At 51.3% G+C, this 21443-nt stretch overlaps 1 protein-coding gene across 2 annotated transcripts in view; it reads right to left on the reverse strand.

Moving 5' to 3' along the window:
* ARHGAP22 (Rho GTPase activating protein 22) overlaps positions 1 to 21443 on the reverse strand; it is a 156098-nt gene that overhangs the window by 32693 nt on the left and 101962 nt on the right. Inside the window, exon 4 of one of the 2 annotated variants that reach the window (XM_024739070.1) lies at positions 11144 to 11320. In XM_024739070.1, coding sequence (XP_024594838.1) covers positions 11144 to 11320 — 177 coding nt within the window. The remainder of the gene's footprint in view (positions 1 to 11143; positions 11321 to 21443) is intronic. The other variant, XM_024739071.1, reaches the window with a different exon arrangement.

The raw sequence follows: 21443 nt of genomic DNA on the forward strand, positions 1-21443 counted from the left end.
AGGTAGCGTCTTGCCCGCCGCCCGCCCCAGGCCCGGACCCTGGAGCGAGGGAGGCAGGGCCTGGGCCCGGCGAGTTCCTGAAACGCTGCTCCTGGAGTCGGCCCCCGTGGCGCTCCCGGCTCAGACCTCTGACCCGCTTCTTCCTAACGCTCGGCGTTACAAGCACCTGTAGGAATACTAGCAACTTCCAATGATCCGCCCCTTCTTCCTGGTCAAGAGCTCGCTTTAGGAAATTCCTCTCCCTGCAGAATGGGAGGCAGGTGTTCCAAGTGGAGACCAGGTGATTTCGGTTAGGGTCAAGCAAAGGGGTGAGTGCCTAGCCCAGTCTACAGCTGGGCTGCTGCCTGTGGAGCTGGCGTTCAGGGCTCCAACCCTCTGCCTTGCCGAGGGGCCAGCGCCCCAGTGCCACGGAGGGTGCTTAGGACTTAACACAAGCGTCTTGTGCAGCCCTGAGCTGTATGAGTATTAATGTCCCATTTTACAGATGAGGCAGCTGAAGCTCAGAGAGGTTTTGTAATTTTCCCAAGGTCACCCAACTAGTAAGTAACAGATCTTCAATTCAAACCTATATTATCTTTCTGCAAAGCCTGAGTTCTTCCCAGAGTAGGATTCTATCCCAGAGAAAAAAAACCCACAATCCCACACTTCCAGAGGGTGCAAAGTGTGAGGACCGAGATGGGTGCACAGCTTCAGGCATTCACCAGGAGGGCAGGTGGACAGAGAAGCAAAGCTGGGGCCCTGCAACACCAGAAGAAGGGGTGGAGGCCCCCAGGGGTCTGTGGGCAGAATTCTGTAAGGGAAGGGCTTAGGGGAGCCCTGGGGTTGGAAGGGGTGGGAGCTCATCTGAAATCCAGTGTGTAGGGTAGGGTCACTTTTCTTGCTCTTACTAAGCAGGGCCTAGACCAGAATGAGGCAAGTGAATTTTGCACTTCAGGTGCAAGGTTAAAGGGGGTGCCAAAAATGTCAGTAATCGAGAGAAATATTTTTGCGATATTTAAAAAAATACAAATTAATGCCCAAAAAATCCATGATGAACAAAATATCAAAATTTTAAATAAAGACAGGATCCGACCCTGTACTTGCACAGACTTTGTGAGTGCCTCATTTGCCTCACCCTAGTCCCACCCACAGATCCTGTCTTTAAAATTTTGATAGTCTGTTTATCATGGTTGTGGTGGGCTAAACAATGCCTCCCTCAAGACGTCCATGTCCTAATCCCTAGAACCTGTGACGTTGCTACCTTACCTAGCAAAAGGGATGTTGTAGATAGGATTGAGGACAAGAGGTTATACTAGATTATCTCAGTGGGCCTTAAAAAATGGAGGTAGAGGGAAATTTGACTACAGAAGAGGAGGCAACATTAGGAGGGAAGCAGAAACCCAAGAATGTGAGCAGCTTGTAGGAAGTGGAAGAGGCAAAGATCCATTCTCCCCTGGAGCTCTCAGAAGGAACCAGCCCTGCTGACACCATGATTTCAGTGTCTTCAATATCATAAAAATTCAGTTCTTCCGACTGCCGACTTTTAGAAGGGTGAGCAAATAAATCTGTGTTATTTTAAACTGCTGAATCTGTGACAATTTGTTAAAGCAGCAATTGGAAACTAACATAATGGACTTTTTAGCATTAATTTTCATTCTAAAAAATTAAATATTCATCCTGATCACAGAGTTTTTTGGTGCTCCCTTAAATTTTGTGCCCCAGGCCAGGGAGGCCCCCTAGTCCTGGTCCTGATGCTAGTGTGCGGGGTGGGCGCTGAAGTCCTCCCGAGTGCTGGGAACGTCGGGAGGGGCTCGGTGCTCTCCCCTCCCAGAGTTCAGGTACACGTGAAGGCGGGAGGGGTGGTTCATGGGGCCAGGGAGCCGTAAGTCAGGGAGTATCCTGCCCTCAACCTGCCGGAAAAGCCTGGAGCCCCCATGGCCCACAGTCCCCAAAGTCTGATCAGCTCTGCCCATGTTAAAGAGAAGGGTCCAAGGGCTCAGGGGAGGCACCTACTCTGGGGGAGGGGGGTCCTCCCAGGTAGGCAGAGGGCTCTGACAACTGACTTGCTTTCTCTTTTCTGAGCCACGGTTTCCCCACCTGTATGGTCAGAGAGTTAGACTGGCCAATCTCTAGGGAATCCCTCCACCCAACCTCCTGCCCAGATTCCCCGGATGGATGGAGGTCTGCAGCTGCCCCCCATTTAGAAGGCTCTGGACTCTGATGCGCACTGCCACAATGAACTCTAGGTTAAACCCTGGCCAGGTCAACACCCACGTCACCTTGTGGAGGTCTTTTTAATCCATGGGGCCTGAGATGGGGGATGGGTATGCAAAGATAGTCATGAAACTTTCCTCTTGGGGGTGGGCCAGGGAGCTGAGAGGCTGGGGATCTGTCCTCTCATACGAGCGCCTGGTGACAGGTGACCTCTTGAGCTGGAGTGGCTCTCGTTTCTGGGCTGGGTCCAGGACCTCGGGGACTACCTCTGTCCTCAGCCTTGCCTCCCTCCCCCTGTCCCCACACCACTCTTAAGACAACGCAGATCCAGAGACTATGACGCCTGGCAACAGAGCATCCTTGGATGGGCTCACCCTGGAGGCAGGCTGCCCCTGCTCCCAACCCTGCTGTGTGCTGTTAGGCAAGTTGCTGAACCTCTCTGGGCCTCTCTGTCCCTCTCTACAATATAATTTTGATACAATGAACCACTGTCAAGAGTAGCAAATGGCAAGCATGAGACCCCTTCCTCTTTCCTCTGACTGATGTGGAGGACCAAGGCTGTCTGGGAAGAAACTGAGAGCCAGCGAACCCGACCATAGGACACCCCGAGGGCTCCCGGCATCCTTCTCTCCGGACCCGGCATCCAGCCCCAGGGCTCTGGGTTAGAATGCTGGCTTCCTGCTTACTTCTTTGGGACCTGGACAGATTACTTGAGCCTCTCTGCCGCCCAGTCTCCTCACCTGTAAAAGGGGCTATAGCAGGACTGATTCCAAAGGGCTATTGTGAGGGTCAGCTGGGGTGCAGAGCCCCACACGGGGACACGCTGAACAAACATCAGCTGCCCTGGAGAGTGGTTACCTCAACCCAACTTCTCCCCTTGTGGCTGGGAGTCACCAGGACATCACGCAGTGTTGCTGGCACACACCCTCCACTGGCCTCATCTTTGCCATGACCATGACAAACTCTTTTCCAGCCCTGGGATCTGAGCTCTTCTTAGCACACACGGAAAGCCAGGCAGGCCCAGCTGCAGGGGCATTTCTACCACAGCCGCTGGGAGGGAAGGCAGACTTAGCGAGCCAGCCAGGTGGGTAAAAGGCAGTTACTTGAGCAGTTAGCATCCTGAATGTCACAGGAAGCAGTGGTGAGCAGCCCCCTATAAATCACCCCTGCTGGCTTGCCAGGCTCTCCCAAGATAAGGCAGCTGCTCCTCCACCCTGTTCTCCTGGGAAACGGCCCCGGGCTCCCTGGCCACCTGTCAGTGGGGTCTGTGGCTGGGGGGCTATTTCCCCTGTCCTGGGGATCTAAGCTCGAAGGCTCCTGGAGCACTTCAGGGGAGAAGCCTTGAGGGCTGCAGGGGAAGGAGGCCCAAGGGTGCTGTGTACTGACCCATATACTAAGAAGAGGACAGATCTGGCCTCTGTGAGCTTGGGGCTGGATGGGGTCCAAGGCCTGTGGCCCCTCAGGGCCCACCAGAATGGGCCCAGGGTACCAGGATCAGACTCAAGTGCCCCCCCTGCCGGCTCAGTGACTGAAGCCCAGCCCAGGTCAGCAACAGTCCTATCTTTCCCCTTTTGAAAAGACTGCCAGGAAAGACCCAGGCCCACTGGCCTGGTGGGTTAACATCCAGGGGAAATCGAAATAAGACTTTCTCTTCTTGAATCTCCCAGAAGGGCTGGGATCTGGAGTAAGTAGTGCTGGGGAGAAATGGTCCACTTAAGATCTCAGGCTCCACCACTGCCAGCCTGGGCTGGGGTCAGCGACCTTTCATCCTGAATCTGACTGTGCCTCGAGGGCTTCCGTTTGGAGATGTCATTCCAGCAAATACTGACCACAACCAGCTGGCCTAACAAGGTTGCTTTGTGTACCTCCAAGTTGTCCTGAGGCTGGATTTTCTCCAGGTCAAGTGTCCTGCCCTGTGGCTTCTGGGAGCCGCATTCGTCCCCCTCCTTCCCCCGTGATTTCTGAGGAACTTAGGACAGGACTGTCAGCTCTGAGGGGGCTCAGGGGAAAGTCTCCAGAGGCCTGTGAGAGCCACACACACATCAGGGTGGGGTCCGGCATGGGCAGCGAAGCTGTGATAGCCACTGCAAGGCTGCCGCCTGGCCCCTTGTGCCCCTCCCCAGCGAGGAGCTGTCACTCTGGGCAAGGACACCCTTCCCATACCAGGCTCCTGGCCCCAGGACTGTCACTCTGTTGCTGCCTGTAAGGTTGGGACAGTTGCTGGGCTTTGCTCATCGGTGCCACTGGGTAGGGGGGATAGTTAACATGCTACCAGTTACTGAGCGCTAACCCCGACCCCCAGACTCTTGCATCCAACTGCCCGCTCAGGATGCCCACTGCTTTAATGACTGACAGGCATCTCAAACTCATACATGCCCAAATGGAGCTGTGGTCTTGCTGCATTGTCCCAAACCTGCTCTAGGCCGTGTCTTCCTCACTCACTTAATGACAGTTCTTTCTGCCTGCTCGATCAGACCCCTGGGAGTCCACCTTCACTGCTCCCTTTCTCTCAAACCCACATCCAAGAGATCTTGTAGGTCCTACTTTCAAAACAGATTTGGAATCTGCTCACTTTCACCATCACCCACCATAGTGTAAGCACCCTTGTCTCTCACCTGAATTACTGCAAACAGGTCCCCCGGCTTCCCCTTTTCCCGCTCTGGTCAGCAGTCAGAGCGGCCCTTTTAACTATCTATCAGATCACGTCCTTCCTCTGCCATCAGGCTCCTTTGCATCTGGCCCTGTCCCTCACTCCCTCATCCCACCTGCCTCCGAGCTGGTTCAAGACCACCTCAGATGCTCTCTGTTTTGCCCAAGCTGTTGCCTGGGTCTGTCACACTTCCACCTGACATCCTCCTGGCTCACTTCCACCTGACATCCTCCTGGCTCACTTTCTCACTTCTTCAAGACATTGGGTGTCACTCTATCATTAGGCTCACCCTCACCACTGTATTTTAAATGGCTCTATATATTTTTTTTTTCTTTCAGTAGCACTCACCACCTTCTAACACAGCAGTTCTCGAAGTGTGGGCCCCAGACCAGCAGCATCAGTATCACCTGGGAACTTGTTAGAAACACAAATCCTAGTGAGTTGGAAACTCTGGGGGAGGATAAAACAGTCTCCCTTTTCTTCTGGGTGGTTCTGATGAGAACAATTGCTCTGTGCCATGCGATGTACATTCCTGTTACTCTCTGTCTTGGGGAGTAGAATGGGAGTTCCGTCTGATCCCTGCCGTGTGCCCCGCCTGCACGTGGCAGACGTTCTGTGTTGAATGAATAGAACTATTTAGTTTTGAGAGTTCTGAGCACTTTGCATCCATTTTCTCTCTTAATTCTCATGACAATTCTGCAAAGAAGATATTCTTATTCCAATTTTACAAACAAGGACACAGAGAGGGTAAGTGGCATGCCCAGAGTCACACAGCAAGCAAGGGGCAGAGCCAGATCACACACAGACCGCAGCCTGATGCCAAAACCTGTGCTCACTCTGACTCCTCTAATACTTCAACGCAACCGGCTCTGCTAATAAGCACCTTCCTATGCACATAAGAGGTACCTTCGAGGGCTTGCTGGCTCTCGCCAGATAACCAGGCAAGGCAAGGACTCACCCATGAGCACCCATCAGATGCCAGGCGGCCCTGGTATCGTGTGACTCCTTTCTCTCCCCTTTCACAGAGAGCTGGCTAGGAGGTGCTGCCCAACAGGGCCTCCCCAGGGACCGTGTTCCTAGAGTGGGGCATGGAAGTCCAGAGATCCACTGGGCAGTGGGGCCCTCTTCACAATATCAAGTCTTCTGATCCATGAACGTGGGATGTCTTTCCATTTATTTAGGTCTTTAACTTCTTTCAAGAATGTATTGTCATTTTTAGAGTATTAAGTTTTGTACTTCTTTTGTTAAATACATTAGTAAGTATTTTGTTCTTTTGGATGCTATTATAAATGAAGTATTCTTAATTTCATTTTCAGTTTTCCCAGTGCTACTGTATAGAAATAAAATTGATTTGTGTATATTGACCTTGTATCTTGCAATCACGCTGAAATTTTTTATTAGATCTAATAGATTTCTAGTAGATTTCTTAACACTGTCTATATACGAAATCACGTCATCTGCAAATAGATTACTTGTTTCTTCCTTCCCAATCTGGATGCATTTTATTTCATTTTCTTGCCTAATTGTTCTGGTCTAGTACAGTGTTGAATAGAAGTGGTGAAAGGGAGAATCCTTGTCTTGTTCCTGAAAAGCATTCAGTCTTTTTCCATTAAGCATGATGTTATCTGTGGGGTTTTTTGTAGATGCCCTTTAGCAGGTTTAGAAAATTCCTTTCTATCTCTAGACTGTTGAATGTTTTTATCATGAAATGGTGCTGGATTTTGTCAAATGCCTTTTCTGAGTTGACTGAGATGCTCATGTGGTTTTTGTCATTTATTCTATTGATGTATCCCATTAATTAATTTTCAGATGTTAAACCACCCTTGCATTCCTGGGATAAATCTCATTTGGTCATGGTTATAATCCTTTTATATATTGCTGGATTCAATTTCTTTGTATTTTGTTGAGGAATTTCCCATCTATATCCACAAGAGATACTGGTGCTCCAGCGATTCTTCTCTCCCTCACCTGTACCATCGTTGATGTTTTGTCTCCCAACTTAAAAAAATAAACAAAACTCTCTTCACCTGACTCCCTCCTCCAGCTACTGTCCCATTTCTCTTTTTCCCTTTACAGCAAACTTTTTGAAAGAGTTGGCTATGATCACACTCCAATTCCCCTCCTCTTATCCTTTTTCATACCCACTATTATCAGGCTTTACTCCCAGGACTCCACCAAAACCACCCTTGACAAGTCAACCATGGACTGTGCTCACCATCTGTTCTCTCCTGGTTGATCTATTGGCAGTGCACAGATACTTCTTTCTTAGATGCTCTCTTCACTCAGCCCAGGGAGCCCACTTGCTCCTGGCTCTCTTCATCCCCTGTGCTGGCTTCTCCTATGCTCCCTGACTTCCCACCTGGAAGCAGCTCAGGGCTCAGCCCTGGTCCTCTGCTGTCCCTCCACTAGCTCCATGGTGTCTCATCCAGCCTCATGGCTTCAAACCCCATCTATGTGTCAATGGCCCCCACATTCTCTCTCCAACCCAGTCTTCTCTCCTGGTCTCTAGACGTAAATGTCAAATTGCCCACGTGATACCTTAAGTTTGAGCCTCTAACATGTATCCCAGGATAAGCCCCAAAGTGAACTCTGCATCTTCCTTCCAAACAACTGCACTTCCTGTGTTCTTTTTCATCTCAGTTAACAGCTAATCCATCCTTCCAGTTGGCTTAGATCAAAACACCTTGGAATTACCCTTGACTTCTCTCATTCTCTTACACCTTTCACCCATTCTACCTTCAAAATATATCAAGAACTCAATTGTTCCTCATCACCCATGCCTTCCTGAGCCAAGCCGCCATCACCTCTCACCTGCACGATTGTGTAACGAACTCCTAACTGGTCTCCCTGTTTCTGTCCTTGCTTCTTTCATCCATTCTCAACACAGCAGCCAGAGGGATCCTGCTGGGACCTGAGTCAGGCTTGGCCACTGCTCTGTTCAAGACCTGCCAATGACACCACCTCGCTCAGAGGAAAATCCAGAGTCATCACCGTGACAAGGCCCTACTGATTTACCAGCCCTTACCTCCTCTCTCCCCCTTCACAGACTCTGTTCCAGCCACACTGGCCTCCTTGCTGCCCTTCCAACCCCTGCCGTCTGCCTCCAAAACGCTCTGCCCAGATATATGCGTAACTCACCCCTTCGTCTCCTTTACTCAAATGTCACTAAACTCCAAGCCCCCATCACTCCCGCTTGCCCTCCCCACATCATCTGCCTCCACTGCGCTCTCTACCGTCTAACCTACACCAGGCTTACTTGCTTGCTGTCTCCTTTCTTGGAATGTACACCCCACGAGGGCAGGGACCTTGTCTGTCCCACTCACTGCTGTGTTACCAGCCCCCAGAACACATCCTCGAGCGAATGACCGACTGGTTGAATGAATGCCCAGACAAGAGGCACTCCATCAGGACCACCCCTGGGCAGGCCATCGGCAGTGACCGGCTCCCCTGCCCCGCTGGCCGGCGTTTTCTCTGTGGGGTGCCCGGGCTCTCCCCTAACTGCAGCAGGCACGCTGCCCACTGGTGCCCGTCAGAGGTGGCCGCTCTCTGCCAGAACAAATATGCTTGAAAGGGCTCACGGGCTCCGTTATTAAACAGTGAAAGAAGGGCTGATCCTCTAAGCCTCCTTTCCAGGGGAACCCAGGCTAATAACAGCTTTGCCACAAAACCTGCAGAGGCGGATGGAGACCCCCTTCAAGTGCCAAACTTGCCCGGACATGTCTGCCACCGCTAACCCCTGGGATTTCTGCCTTTCCTCTATATTTCTGGTAGAAAGGAGATAAGCGCCTTTGATGGTGGTTCCTGTTTTCATTCTTGTGACTTCTTCGGCACACGGCACACAGCCTGAGAAGTCTGATAAACGCTGGGGAATGAGGGCCGGGGGAGGGGCAAATCTGGTTTCTGTGTGGGATTCTGCAAATGGTCCCCATTTAGCAAGTACAGAGAGAGACAGACAGAGAGACAAACAGGCAGACAGGCACGTGTGTGGGTCAGGGAACCAGCACACTGAGTACAGGTAGACCACATGTGACGTGACAGTGCCCTGGATGGGCTGGGACAAAACACAGCCTTTGGGGTCAGAACATGTGCCTCTGTTTCTCAGCTCTGCTCCTGACTAGCTGTGTCATCTTGGGCAAATTACTTAGCCTCTTTGACCTTTAGTTACTCTCCTTTCTTTGTTTTATTTAGGTTTTGATTTTTTATGTAGTGAAATATGCAGACATTCAAAAAGTATTTAAAGCACCTATGCACAGAGATGCAGAGTATTATAAAATGAGCACCTGTGTAACTAGGCCTGCTATCCTGACCTTTATGGCATTCATTTCTCTGCTTTTCTTTATATTTTTGCTGCCTAATTATTTACCCATAAATAACATGGTTTCCTTCTGCCCGATTTTCGACTTTATGTAAATAGAATCACAGCATGTTCTTGGGCTGCCCTAGTCTCACCCTATGCTTTTAGGACGGTGCTGTAGAGCTGTGGGTAGAGCTGTAGTTCATTCATATGGGTAGAGCTGTAGTTCATTCATTCTCACTGCTGTAGAGTTTTCCGTTGTAAGAATGAATTGTGTTTATTTCTCCATTGTATTGTTGCTAAATACTTGGTGCTTTTTGTAACTCATTTAAAGAGTCTCTTGCTAGCCAAGACCATGACAATGTTCTCCTTTCCCTGGTGCTCAGAGGTGCTACCTGTCATAAATCCAAGTCCAGAGGCATGGGCGTCTGGGCTCTATTCTGTGCCATTGGGTCACTTTCAACCACCTTGCACCAAAGGAAGCCCGTGGAGGCTGCAGAAGTTCCTGGGTGGGCTTGGGTTTTCCCAGGCCATTAAATTGGGGCTGTGGGTCAAAGGTGCTGTGATCACCAGGGGGCAGGGAGGCCACGGCTAACAGTGTGGAGCCATTTAGGAAGCCCCCAAAGGTGAGCTTCTGCCCCTGCCTGGATGGTGCATCAATCAGACACTGTGAAACATGGAGAGAGAGGATGTCCATGGTTCATGTGGTCAGAACACAGCTGGCCCAAAGGCCCCCGTCTCCACACTTAGCTGGGGGTTGGTGACCCCAGCCCAGCTGACACGGTGAACCTTTCTAAAAGCCCTTTTCAGGATGACTGCGCAGGGACACCGACCTACAGAGACAGCACCTGCACAGCCGGGCGGCGACGTTCCTTTCTCCTGCGCCCCACGTCCAGACCATCGGCAAACCCTGCAGCCCCACCTTCAGAACACGTCTCAGCTGACCGCTCTCCACGGTCTCCTCCATTCCCACACGGGCCCAGGCCCCGCACCCGGGTCCAACAACTGTCCCAGCCTGCTTCAGCCGCTCTTGTCTCTATGACCCACCCCTCACACGGCAGCCAGATGACTCTTCTTATGAATATAAATCAAGTTGTGTCTGTCTCCTCCTCAGAGCCCTCCCTGGTGCCCCATCAATTTAGAACAAAATCTGGAAGCCCCACTATGTCCCCAAGGCCTCAGGTCCTCCATCCTCCTGTCCTCACTCCCTCAGACCCTCTGGCCTTCCTGAGGGTCCTCGTGTTTCCAAGGCCCTTTCCCAATCCAGGGCGTTTGCACTCGCTGGTCCCTCTGCCTGCATGCTCTCCCCCGCATCCCCTGGATCTCCTGGTGACTTCGTTAAGTTGGCTTAATGAACAACACCTGACACAGTGCCCCTCCATCCTCCACTTGGCTCTACTTTGCTCCCTGCGTTTCTCCCTACTAGACATCACGAGTCACCTTTACTTGCCTATCATTTGTCTCCCCCAGGACAATGGAGGGGGCGGGGAGGGCAGAAGCATCCTCTCTTTGGTTTCCCACTGAATTCTTAGCACCTGGAATACCACTCCATACATTTTAGGCACCCAATAAAAGTGCAGAATAAAGGAGCAGGTGAGTAAACGGCAACCTTTGTTTTCAGGTCAGGGACAGAGAGCCATGCAGGGGCCACAAGCTGCAACAGAGGGAAGGACACGGTACCTCGCCATCCGATATGACCCTGAGTGTCCACTTCTGGCCTAAGTGTAGACCACCCATACACACCCAGCATTCAGCAGGGTCTGGACACAGGGAAGCAAGGACACACAAGCCCCAGGGCTATCCAGGCAGAGGAGGGCATGTTTTTGCAAAGTGGCCCAAATCTCCCCTGCGAGGACTTGCTTAGTCCACCGAGGGGTGACCCCTGAGGGCCAGCAGCAGAAGAGGACGACACTGCCTGTCTGCAGTAGGAAGCGTGGGACTCAGCCAGCAAGACCTGAGTGAGAGGGATCTTGCAGGCTCAGAGCAGGGCGGAGGGGCGTGATTACCTGGAGGCAAGGGTTCTAGAGGGTGAGCATGCGTGCTACGGGCCGTACCTCCGCCGAACGGGGCCCAGATGACCCGGCGGATGGCCTGCACCCAGTCCTCCATGTCCCGCTGGGAGCTGGCCATGAGCAGGAGCGCCTCGGGGTTGGCCGGCACCTTCTCCCGCTCCCCAGCACCACCTGCAAGACAGGGAGAACAGGCTTACTGCAGGGACCCCGGCGGACACAGGGGGCCTCCCCCGTAGGGCTCTCTCCAGTCCCGGCCACAGCTGGCTTTCATTCCCTGGGGTGTGAGAAGGTCTTCTCTCCAGAAACCACTCAGCAACAGCTGTGCTTTTTGGTTCTATACTGGCAGGCCACCCCCTTCCCACATCCCACGTCACACATCTGGCTTTGGGGCCCTCTTGGGTTTCTTTTTCTCCCTTTGTCTTCTTTGTTATTTCTCCACAGCATTAAAATCATCCTGGGGTACTAGTAGGAAAAAGCATGCAGATGTGACACCAGCTCAGAGAAGTTCAGACGCCAGAGGAGCTTCGCTATGTATTTTATTTAAATCAACTTCACACATCTGAAATGCACAGCTAAATGTCACTATGTGCTATATGTCACCTATGTCACTATGAGTTAACCAGGCTTATCTGCTGGTGGGGTGAGTCGCAGAGATCCGTGTTCCCAAGCGGGTGGGATGACAGGAGAACTGTGAGACCCAGGCTGACCCTTGCTGGGGCCCGCAGCCCAGTGACAGAGACCAGACAGGAGTTCAGTGCTTACTGAGCTCTTGGTACCTGCCTTCCAGTGAACTAGAGTGGTGCCTGATTCTTCCAGTTAACAAAGCTGACAGACTCACCTGCCCTCCTAGGATTCTTTCATCTTCACAATGCCTCTGAGCGAGGTACTATTACTATCTGCATTTGACAGACAAGGAAACTGAAGCAGAGTGATTAAGGAACTTGTCTGAATTCACACAGCTAATACGTGGCAGAGCCAGGGATTCAAAGTCTCCAGCTCTGGGCTGGGGCAGGGACCCCACCCCCTGCTCCCCGCATTCCCCATGAACGAGGTGACCTGCTGGGGTCAGGCTGACAGTGGTCACAGCAAGGCCGATGAGGACTGGGGAAACCGAGGGGACGGCTCTGAGGGCTAGAGCACGGGATGAGGTGCGTCCTTGCTGGGGGAGTGCCACAAGTGAGGCCTGGAAGCTGGGTAATGGGAAAGCAGGCTGGAGGGGCCCACGGGGCCCAAAGCTCAGGAGAGTGGTGAGCCAGGGTCCTGGGATGCCTTTGGAGCCCCGCAATATACACACACTAGCCCAGCTCCTTTGGGCCCAGGCAGTAACTGGGCAGCAGCACTGCAGCGGTGGAGAGGTGGAGAGGAAGGAAGCTTGAGACAGCAGAGCCTGAAGCCCAAGAGACAGTGCAGGCCGATGGAAAACAAAGATTGTACCCACAGCTGGGGCAGCTGCATGGTCATTCACGGGGCAAGGGCACCGCCACTGAAAAGGGGACAGCGGCTCTGCATCTTTAGGGTCCCATTCAACGTGGACTACGAGGCCTGGGGTGGCCGAGTGTTCCATGTGGGGAAGGGAAGCCAGGTGCTGCCAGGAAGCTTTTCCATGTATGCTTGTATATTGTTTTTTCGTTTTTATTCAGCTCAAAATGTCTTACCCTTTGGATTTCTTCTTTGACCTATGGGTTATTTAGAAATGTGTTATTTCCAAGTTTGGGGGATTTTCCAGAAATCTATTATTGATTTCTAATTTAATTCCATTGTTTTCAGAGAAGATATGTTGTATGATTCCAATCCTTTTAAACTTATTAAGACTTGTTTTGGGATTAGAATACGGTCTATCTTGCTAAGCATTCTGTTTGCACTGAGAAAAATTACTCTGCTGTGGTTGGGTGGAGTGTTCTATAAATTAGGTCTAGTTGTCGACAGTTTTCTTTTTTTAAAATTTTCCATATTCTTACTGACTTCCTGTCTACTTGTTCTCACAGATTTTGTTTCTAAGATTTATTTGGTGGGTCCAGAGTTCTCAGTATAGAGTTAATAACTCCCCACTGCTGAGAGAAAACCCTTCTGTGTATGCTATGCAATGCCCCAGGAGTCCAATGGAAATAGGCACTATTTCCTGCCCTGTGTCAGAGTGGTCAGTGTTGCCTCTAACCCTTTCCAGTGGTTCTTTCCTCAGCCTCAGGTAATGTCCTCATGTGTATGTGGTGATGAGCTCCCAAGGGGGTTTTCTCTTTGAGTAGCACTTTCCTCCTTGGTACTCTATTCTAAAAACTCAAGATGCTTTGGTCTCCCCAGCTGTCTCTTTAACTCGTGGAGTCCACTGGACTCCACCTGGGTTTCCCCTTCCTGCATCACAGCCTGAAAACTTTCTCAAGCCAGTAAGCTAGGGCATGTGTAGGGCTTGTCTCGTTTGTTTCCCATCTCTTGCTGGGGTGAGGGTGGGGTGTCACAGTCCTTCACCGCCTAACGTCTAGTACCTTGAAAAACATTGTTTCATATTATTTGTCCTTTTTTGGGGGGGGGTTGTTTTAGGTGGGATAGTACATCGGTCCACCGATCTTATCCAGAAGGGAAAGTCCTGCAACCACTTCTAAGGGCCCACTATACGTAAACCACTGTGCAAGACAGTTAACACACACAGTCATATTTAATCCTCATAAACACCGTGGGAAGGAGTGCTACTGACTCCATTTTACAGATGAAGAAACTGAGGCTCAGATTAGTTAAACATTTAGCTCACAACCAAACAAATGGAGGGGCCAGGACTTAAACCCAGGTTTTTTCAACTATAAACTCGTTCTTTTTGCAATAGAAAACCTCCTCTATGTTAGTGGAGGGGAATGCAAGGAAGATAAAATAGACAGATCATCAAAGTCAACATTGGGATTTTCTATAGCATTCAATTGTGTACACTTACCTTGTCCTCTGTTACTTAGGAAAGATTAGTATTAGCTTTAGTTAAGGAAAAAAAAATTCTAACAGCAAACATTTCAGGAAGAAATGCATCATGAAGGATGAGGGTCTCTTGTTACTGTTTCTGGTTTTTCCCTTTTCTTGCGTTTCTACCTATCCTGCCACATACCCCTTTGTTTGAGACCCTCCTGAACAGTGCTGAGAGCCAGACCTGGGTGAATGCTCAGATCCACCAGGTGGAGCGCAGGGACTTAACTTCCCCCAAATGTCAGGCACACAGGTGTAAGGTGAAGAAAATGGGGGTGTCTACCTTTTTGGGAGAATGAAATGAACTATTCCCTTAGCTTAGCACCTGGCAACTAACAAACACTCTCTAAATGTTCACATTTATTATCACACTCAATTAAATCCAGTATGGAGCAGAGTTTCTCCACCTCAGCATTAATGACATTTTGGGCCAGATAATTCCACACTCGGGTGGCAGCGGCTGACTTGTGCATAGCAGGGTGTTTAGCAGCATCCCTGGCCTCTACCTATTGGATGCCGGTAGCAGCCTCTCCCTCCCTCCCAGGTCTGACAATCAAAAATGTCTCCACATGTTGCCAAATGTTCCTTGGGGGGCTAAGCTGCTCCCAGTTGAGAAGCATTGATAAAGAGCAATGAGATCTATACTTCCTATGAGTCTAAATGACTTTATGATTCTACCAGTGTGGGACATCCCACAGGCACAACATGGCTTGTCTGCAGATCATCACTACCTCACCCATCACACCAGCTTCCTCTTGTGCTCCTATCTTAGTGCTGGGCAACCAGGTGCCCAAAGCAGAAAGTTTGGAGTCACTAGGCCTCTTCCCTCCCCTTGTCCCCATACTGACCCATAATGGCCCCTGGTGAGCTCATCCAGTCTGAGAGCTTTAACTGCCGTCCCTATGCAGACAACTTCCAGGTTCACTGCTCCTTGCCCTCCAGACCCTTCTGTGCCCTCACCCAACAGCTCCACTGAGATGTCTCCAGCCATCTCCCACTTACCAGCTACAAAATCCATCTCCAGATCTGCCACCCCTTCCCTTCTCGAGTGAGGGCAACTCCACCTTCTAGTTACTCAAGTGGAAACCAGACACATCCTCAGCTCCACTCTGTCTCATATCCATTCCTATCAGCAAATTCTACTGGCTCTTCCTTCAAAACACATTCAAAATCTGACCGTGTTTCACTGGCCCACCTGGTCCGAGCCACCTTCATTTCTCCTCTGGCTTACTGGCATGGTCTCTAGGCTCTCTACCTTGCCCCCGACTGCCTGTTCTCAATATGGCAGCACAGTGACCCAGTTAAGCCCCAAACTAGCTCACGTACCTCTGCGCAAAATCCCGCAGTGGCCCCCCTCTCAGCAAAGTCCGTGAGGTGATCTTCCAGGCCTCCTGACCGCTTGCCGGCTACTCCTCTAGCCTCACTGCTGCTCTCTGCCTTGCTCTTTGTCATTCCGCAGACAGCTGGGCACGCCTCTGCCCCAGGATCTTTGCACTTGCTTCTGCTTTGCCCCTGTTCTTGCTTGGAAAGCTATTCTTCCAGACACTGCCATGACACGCTCCCTCACCTCCTTCAGGTCTTCCCTCAAGTGTCACCTTCTTTGGGAATCCTTCCTGACCACCCTTATTGAAACCTCAGTCCACATCACCCCCTGCAACCTGGGCCCCTTCCCTGCCTTAATCTTTCCATAGCACTTATCACAATCCAGTACACATATTTTATGTGTTTATATGACACGATTATTTACACTGTTTATTTTCAGCCTGCCCCCATTCTGTCTGTTTTATAAGCAACTCCAGCACACTGAGCAGTGCCTGGCATGGGGAGGGTGTGCACGGAATCTGTGATGAATGGAAGAATAGCGATAGCAGAACCAAGGTGACTGGAGCACACAGGGCACCCACTCTGAGGCAGGCGTGATGTTAACAAGCTGATGGGAAGTGCTGTCATTCTTCCCATTTAAAGGAAAGGAAAGGTAACTGAAGTCCAGAGATGTTTAGAAACATGTCCAAGCAGTAAGAGCAGTGAACTAGGACTCCAGGCAGCCTGATTCCTAACCTTGACCACACTCTGTGCTCACTACTTCAGCCTGTGGCTTGTCTAAAGGGACCGGCCCCTACATGACCCAGCCAGGTCCCAGCCCAGCTTTTCTTCTTCCCAGCTGGGCTTTATTCCCCTCTGGGCTCCTGGATTTAAGAACTTTCTTTCGAGTTTCTCTTTCCATCAACGCAAGGGATTTGGGGGAGAGGAGGTGACTCCAAAATGCAGCAGATCCTGGCAAGGGTTCCAGGACAAAAACTCCTACCTTTCAACTTTTCTGTATAAGAATTTTCATAATAAAAAGAATAAATGATATCTGTGAAACCATTTTGTAAACCACTATAGCCCATGGAACTACTTCTATGACATTCAGGTCAAAAAGTTGTCATTCTGATGTAATTAATCAAATGATACCTAATAAGCCCAGGATTTATGGAAAATGTTCAAAAATCAAAAGAAATCACTATTTAAAGGTGACAGCAGCTGCAATGTATGATGTGTCACAGGGCCCACCATCATTCTACAGGCTGCCCAGGGGAGCAGGGAGCTCCAGGGAGGCCTCCAACACCTGGATTTCCAGGGGTGAAGGCCAAGCATGCGGATGCAGCTGTCCAGAGCAGTGTAATCCAATGAAAATATAATGCAAGCCACATGGATAATTTCAAATGTTTTAGTAGCTACATTAAAAAAGTAAAATGGGGCTTCCCTGGTTGCGCAGTGGTTGAGAGTCCGCCTGCCGATGCAGGGGACACGGGTTCGTGCCCCGGTCCGGGAGGATCCCACATGCCACGGAGCGGCTGGGCCCGTGAGCCATGGCCGCTGAGCCTGCGCATCTGGAGCCTGTGCTCCGCAACGGGAGAGGCCACAGCAGTGAGAGGCCTGCGTACCCCCCCCCCAAAAAAAAAGTAAAATGAAGCAGGTGAACTTATGTTAAATGATATATTTTGTTTATCCCAATACATCCAAAATAGTATCATTCATTTCAACACATAGTCAGAAACTACTGAGATATTATATTTATACACTTTTGTACTAAGTCTTCAAAATCTAGGGTGTAGTTTGTACTAAGAATATGTCTGGACTGGCCAGACTTCAAGTGCTCAGTTCCCATATGTAGCTGGTGGCTGCAGGACTGGACAGCTTTCAGACAGCCTAGGCTAGGGCTGGAGTGGAAGGGGAGAGCCCACTATCCCTAGACATCCTGAGACTGTGTGTGTGTGTGTGTGTGTGTGTGTGGGTGTGTGTGTGTGGCCAGCTCTGGGCAATGCCTAGTTGCCGGCCGGGCTTTTCTGCAGTGTCTCCAAGGTTGGCCTTCCCCGCGCATGCCTGCCACGCTGCACCGGGCTGAACTTGAGCAGAGGCCCAAGCTTCCCACGTATCCCTGTTGACTCATCTTCACTCAACTTCTTTTGCTTGGAGCCACCGAATGCCACTTGCCCTTTGAGGGTTAACCATCCCCCAGTCTGGTGTCCCTGCAGCCTGCTCTTGACCCTGGCTGTTCACTTACCCCTGGGCAGCTGCCTGCTCCTCTTCAGATGCCTGGCAGGGCAGAAAGGCATGGTGCAAGAACTGGTGGGGCTCTGGTGGCAGGAGGGACAGCCAAGCTCACCCAGGCCAGGGACAGATGCCAGGCAGACGAGGTGCTGGCGGCTCCAGGTTGCAGCCGCCTCCTGGCTGCCTGTGCGCTCTGCCCGTGGGCTGGGGACCAGACACTTTTTGTCTCTCCTGGGGAACTTCTGTACTTCTCAGTGCCCCAAAGCCGGGACTGACCCGGGCGGGGCGGGGCGAGGAGGAACAGCGGGTTCCTGCGGGGCCCTCCAGCTGGTGCCGGGGCTGGTGCATGGCCTGCCTGGGTTTCCTACAGTGGAAATCCCAAGGCAGGTCCCAAGCGCCTGCCACCTTGCACACTCCCTCCCCTATATTCTAGGACCGAGAGCACGGGGCTGGACTCCCAGCGCCACCAGCTTTGTGCCTCTGGGTCCTCCTCTCCAAGTGGAGCCTACCTCACCTGGTTGGTGGAGATTAAATGAACACATGCGAGAAGGTTGATAAAATGTAAGGGCTTACAGGCCACATAATGTTTCTACATTTCCATTTCTTCATCAGCAAAATAACTGGACCTAACTTGTGAGATTCTGGGGAGGACTGAATGAGACAAGGAAGCCAGGAGCTGGGCACGACGCCTGCACATGCTTCCTAAGTGCTGTCATACCCTCTGTAACCATCACCACGCCTGTGTTACGACAGGGCAGCTGGAGCTCCCAGTGGCCCAGGGCCACCTGGACGGGAAATGGTACAGCAGGATTTGGATTTAGCGGTTTGGGATTCTTTTCATTAAATCAGCTCCACCCTTATGGTGTATCCCTGATCCCAGAGACAAAGAGCCTGAGACAGCCCCCTTGCCCAGCCTGGTTGCTTCTCCTACATCACTCAGTCCTCCCAGGGCACAGTGTCAAAAGCCTGGACCACAGGCAGCCCTGAAGATACCATCCTAAAGGGTTGAGGCAGGCAGCAGGCACCAGACTCTGGTGAGAGAGCACAGGGAGCGAGGCTGCGCTTGTGTTGATGCCACCTGTTTACCTGCCCATCCCTCCCATCCATCTACCCATCGGTCCATCAGTCCACCCATCCCTTCAACAAGGAAAAGCAGTCACCTAAGAGCAAAGCACATCTGCTTAAAACTCCTTGGAGGGCCTAACGTTCCTGGAATAAAAATCCAACTCTGATGTGACGCTGGGCGTCCAGGTCCCCTGATCACATCTCCTCCTACTTATCCACCCTTAATGCCATCAGCCATCCTGGGTCCCTTTCTCTTCCTCAAGCTCACCCTCTTCCAACTAGAATCTCTGCACTTTCAGGTTCTTGGAATGTTGTTCCCCCAGCTCCTTGCAGAGCTGGCCCCCTCTCACCTTCAGACCTTACCTCAAACATCACTTAGAGAAAACTTCCCTGGGTGAGAACATTTGTCAAGTAACTGCCCCTCCTGCCCAATGACTCTCCCACTCTGTTCTCTATAGAATATAGCACAGCGGAAAATTAGCTTATTTATTTGTATATTTGTTTATTGTGTCTCTGCTAAAGGCATGTAAGTTTCATGAAAGCAGACCTTGCCTCCCTTGGCCTCCTGGAATCCCCAGGGACTAGTCCAGTGCCTGGAAAGGGACAGGAGTTCAGTGATTGGTAGTGGTCACTGTGGGGACACATGGAGGGCTCTGTGCAAGTGACAGGCAATCTCTCTTAATAAAACACTCAAGTTTTATTGGGTGTTTACCACATGCTTGGTACCGTTTTAAGAGCTTTGCATATCTCAGCTCCATATCCTCAGGACAACCCTATAAGGTGATACGATTATGATACCCATTTTACAGATGTGAAAACAGAGGCTGGGGGAGGCTGAGTAATTTGGCTGAGGTCACACGACTAATTACAGTGGCGCTTCCCAACTGGACAGCAAGGGGAAATTACTTGCCAACTGGTTTCCTAAAGTGCTGGCCACTCACAACCCATCTTGGATCTGAACCCAGGCAGTCTGGCTGTAGTCTGTCCTCCTGGCTCCATCCCTGTGCTGGTCAGCCTCCAAGGTGGCCCCCAGTGAACCCTGCTTCCTAGTACTCTATTCACACTCTTGGACAATCACCCCCTTGCATGTGGTCTGGACCTAGTATCTTATTAAAATAGAACAGGGCAAAAAGGGACAGGATGTCATCTGTGTGCCCTCCACTGCCACAGCCCTCAGCCAGGAATGTGAGGAGGCTGACAACCCACCTCTGCATTTCTGGATGGCTTTTTTTATTGTCATAAATGCAGAGAGAAAAAGGAGAGAAGGGAAGGGGGAGGGGAGAGTAAAGGGGGCGCTGGGCAGTCACCTGACACAGGGACTCTAAGAAAGTATGGGAAGGCTTGTCTTGTGGCCTAAATGTGTGCCACAAAATACCTCTGAGGATGTAGGGAAAGAAGGCACCCCAGGGAAAAATGGATATGGAAGAGGACTGCTGGAAACACAGGAACGAAGCCCAGGTCGCCCGGCATCTGCAGTCCACCTGCCCTGCCCGTCAGATGCTCCTGCCAAGGGAACTAAATCACAGTGCATTTCTGTTGTCATGGCGACTGCAGGGCCCAGACCCTCCCCACCCTGCTCCATCCCCAGCACAGCACTGCAGTAGATGCCCCAGCTCTGTCACTGTCTGTCACTGGGGAGGAGAGATGGCCGGGGAGCTGGGAGACCTGGAGGGCAAAACGTCAGGAGGGGAGGCGACGGGCTGAGAGAAACAGAGACTTCAGGTCCCTATGGTTCCTTTAGGGCTCTCTGGAGTCTGTCCCTTAGGGTTGCTGTACCGGGCCTGGAGGAAAAAGGATGTAAACCCCAGGGCAGGTCCTCAACCTGTGCAAAGCTTCACGCACATAATATCTACCTGGGCCCCCAGGGCTCTGTTTTCTGAGAAGCAAGACAGGATCTGGTAAAGAAGGGAGAAAGCTCACTCAAGCAGGACCGGGCAAGCAGAGACCCCTGTCCCGGCACACACTGCACCCCACGTCACTACACTGGGGCACGTGAAAACCTTATGCTGGCCTCTCTCTTCCTGGGGCTGAGCTGGCTGAAAACACTTCGTCTCAAATAGTGAAACTCCTGAACAGTGTCCTGGGTGCCCGGCTGTCTGCAGCGCCCCTAGATATTCCACATTAAGAGCCTCACTGGCCCCCTCCCCCAGGGCCAGAGCCGTCAAGGAAATTGCTGACACCTTGAAAAAGTGCACCCATCTCCCCCAGTCTCGGGCAGAGAGTTAGAGTCCTCTCCCCCAAGCAGTGCACTCCCTGTAGCCTCCCCATGGCCCCCGCCCTCTCATTTGCAGGGCTCTGGGAACCGACCCTGAGCTTTCAACCACACCTCTTGATGAGCTGGAACCAGAAGTGAAATTCTAATTGGGCTGAGAAAGGCGCTGGCCACAGCCTCACCCGGAGTGTTTGGGAGCTCAAAACGCCCCAGTGGGCAGGCAACAGCTGAACCCAGTACAACGTCAGAAGCCACGTAAGGGCCAAAACGGGAATGGCTTAGGAGAGTGTGCACATAAACCGGACGGAATCGTATGTAGCCACTAGAAAATGAGCGCTTACGAGACATTAAGGAGATTTTTAAAGAAATGAAAAGCATTTATACTTTACAGGCTAAGACTGGAAGATGCAGCCTCTGAGACACAGGGGAGGTCCCTGGAGGGTCTTCTGAGAAAGGCTTCATGACTTCTAAGAAGGACCCCACAAAGAGACCCCGCTTCATCAAGGTGGCATATCGTGCCTGTCTCTGGGATGTTTGGTA

This window comes from Neophocaena asiaeorientalis, unplaced genomic scaffold (assembly GCF_003031525.2).
Source record: "Neophocaena asiaeorientalis asiaeorientalis breed wild unplaced genomic scaffold, Neophocaena_asiaeorientalis_V1.1 scaffold202, whole genome shotgun sequence".
NCBI lineage: Eukaryota > Metazoa > Chordata > Mammalia > Artiodactyla > Phocoenidae > Neophocaena > Neophocaena asiaeorientalis.